This window comes from Penaeus chinensis, chromosome 10 (assembly GCF_019202785.1).
Source record: "Penaeus chinensis breed Huanghai No. 1 chromosome 10, ASM1920278v2, whole genome shotgun sequence".
NCBI lineage: Eukaryota > Metazoa > Arthropoda > Malacostraca > Decapoda > Penaeidae > Penaeus > Penaeus chinensis.
In genome coordinates, this window is record NC_061828.1 from 27,153,783 (window position 1) to 27,156,282 (window position 2,500).

The 2,500-nt window shown below is 32.6% G+C and overlaps 1 protein-coding gene across 1 annotated transcript in view; it reads left to right on the forward strand.

Moving 5' to 3' along the window:
- LOC125029920 (insulin-like peptide receptor) overlaps nt 1-2,500 on the forward strand; it is a 70,002-nt gene that overhangs the window by 64,321 nt on the left and 3,181 nt on the right. Inside the window, exon 11 of the mRNA XM_047620107.1 lies at nt 2,461-2,500. This exon is cut by the window's right edge and continues 175 nt beyond it. Within this exon, the coding sequence (XP_047476063.1) occupies nt 2,461-2,500 (40 nt within the window). The remainder of the gene's footprint in view (nt 1-2,460) is intronic.

Consider the following 2,500-nt stretch of genomic DNA (forward strand, 5'->3'; position numbering starts at 1 on the left):
AGGGAGAATAGGTGATAGAGATAGAGACAGAGCGAGCGACCAAGCGAGCGAACCAGAGAGAGGAAGAGGGAGAAGGAGAGACAGGCAGACAGACTGACAAACTGACCTACAGACAGATACACAGACAGACAGGCAGGCAGACAGACAGAATGACAACCCTAGAGAGAGTGGAAGGAAAAGAGAGAGAGAGAGAGAGAGAGAGAGAGAGAGAGAGAGAGAGAGAGAGAGAGAGAATTGAAAAGAATGGATCTCTCCCCAAATCTCCTGAACCCAATAGTTCGAAAAGACCATCAGTCTAATATTGCTAAAACACGTGGACTAAAACTTTCGAAGAATTGACTTTCCTTCGAGCTTCCGTTGCAGCTTATTGAAAGTTCTTCGGCTTCAGTTAACAATTGACAAGGAGAAAATTTTAACATAGTCTAGTTTTAAAATGATCGGCAATCTAAAAGATTGCCGATCATTTTAAGTAATTTAATAAATTTACCGAGTAATAGTGAGAGTAATAATAAGGGTAATAATATCTATATTTAGTAAGAGTAATGATAATAATGAAAACAATGATAATAATATTAATCATAATAATAACATCAGTAATTATAGTAATAATAATAATGCTGATGATAAGAATAATAACAAAGATATTAATAATAGTAATAGTAATGATAATAATAATAATAGTAATAGTTATAACAATAGTAATAATACTGATAATAATGGTAATAATAATTATAATGTAATAATAATAATAATAACAATAACAATGATAATAGTAGAAGAAGAAGAAGCAGAATATTGATAACAGTGATATTAGTAATAATAAAAAATTATAACAATAATGATTATAATGATAAAAATAATAATGATAATAATAATAATAATAATAATTATTATTATTATTACTATTATTATAATAGTAATAATAATAATAATAATAATAATAATAATAACAACAGCAATAATAATAATAATAATAATAATAATAATAATAATAATAATAATAATGATAATGATAATTATAATAATAACAACAACAACAACAATATCAATAATAATTATTATAGTAATAGATAATGATAATAATAACAACAACAGTAATGATAACAATAACAATGATAATACTATCAGAAATATTAATGATAATGATAATAAATAATAATTGTTATTATTATCATCATCACCATTATTATTTTTTTATTATTATTATCATTATCATTATTATTATTATTTGTATTATCATTGTTATCATTATTATCATTATTATTATTATTATTATTACTATTATCATTATCATCCTCATTATTGTAACGCGAACTATTATACAATTCTCTATATGTATCGATTATATGGGTTTACTTAATAATGTTGTATTTGTATATTATCATGTTTGTTGCAGTTCTTGGTATGGTGTTGATAGTGTTCTGCCTGAACAGGGATGATTGTGACAGGTGTAATCAAATTTATGATGGCACTAATGATGATAGTGATAATGATATAATTACTATTATTTTCTTACTATAATTTATATCTTTATTATCAGAATTTTCGTAATCACCATAATCTTCGTCGCCATAATAACAATCGTCATAGAATCAATATGATAACATCATAAACGATAAATAAGAAAAATGTACAGCAATACCTGCAGCTATTTTCCCCTGACCCTTGGATAAGAGATTGTATCAAGTTAACATTTCCCCGACGGATGCTGTCGCTGAGAGAGAGAGAGAGAGAGAGAGAGAGAGAGAGAGAGAGAGAGAGAGAGAGAGAGAGAGAGAGAGAGAGAGAGAGAGAGAGAGAGAGAGAGAGAGAGAGAGAGAGAGAGAGAGAGAGGCAGAGAGAAAGACGGAAGGGAGAGAAAGTTTAGCATTAGGGATAAGGGAGAGAGAGAAGAGAGAGAGAGAGAGAGAGAGAGAGAGAGAGAGAGAGAGAGAGAGAGAGAGAGAGAGAGAGAGAGAGAGAGAGAGAGAGAATAGAAACACTTACACGCACATCTAAGGAAAAGCGCAAAGAAAGAAAGAATTGTCACAAAAGCGAGAAAGGGACAGATAAAAATAACTGAGCAACAAGCGGCAGCAGCAGCCCCTCGCCCCGGGGGAAATAAGATCGCCCGGGGCTCTCATCATCAAGGGTATTAAGGCCCCGGATGGAAGGCAATATTGCAGTAGCGACGTTGTTTTTGGCGCCCCTCTCTGTGTCCTTTGCAATATTTACTCATATGTTCGTTTATGTCTGAAAGTTAATATATTTTAGTCCTAGTGTTTGAAAAATTTCAATGAAATGTAGGACTCGTATGAAATTGGGACATAATGAGCTAAAGCTTATAGTGACAAAGCTACACACATACACACGCACGCGAATAGATAGATAGATAAATAGACTAATTTATAGATAAGATAAGGAACTCCAGCTCGACCTCGTCCGCAGCGTCACCTGACCGCTGGTCGCTCTCGCCCGCAGCTACTCGCTGGTGATCCTGGACAACCCGCACCTGCGGGCG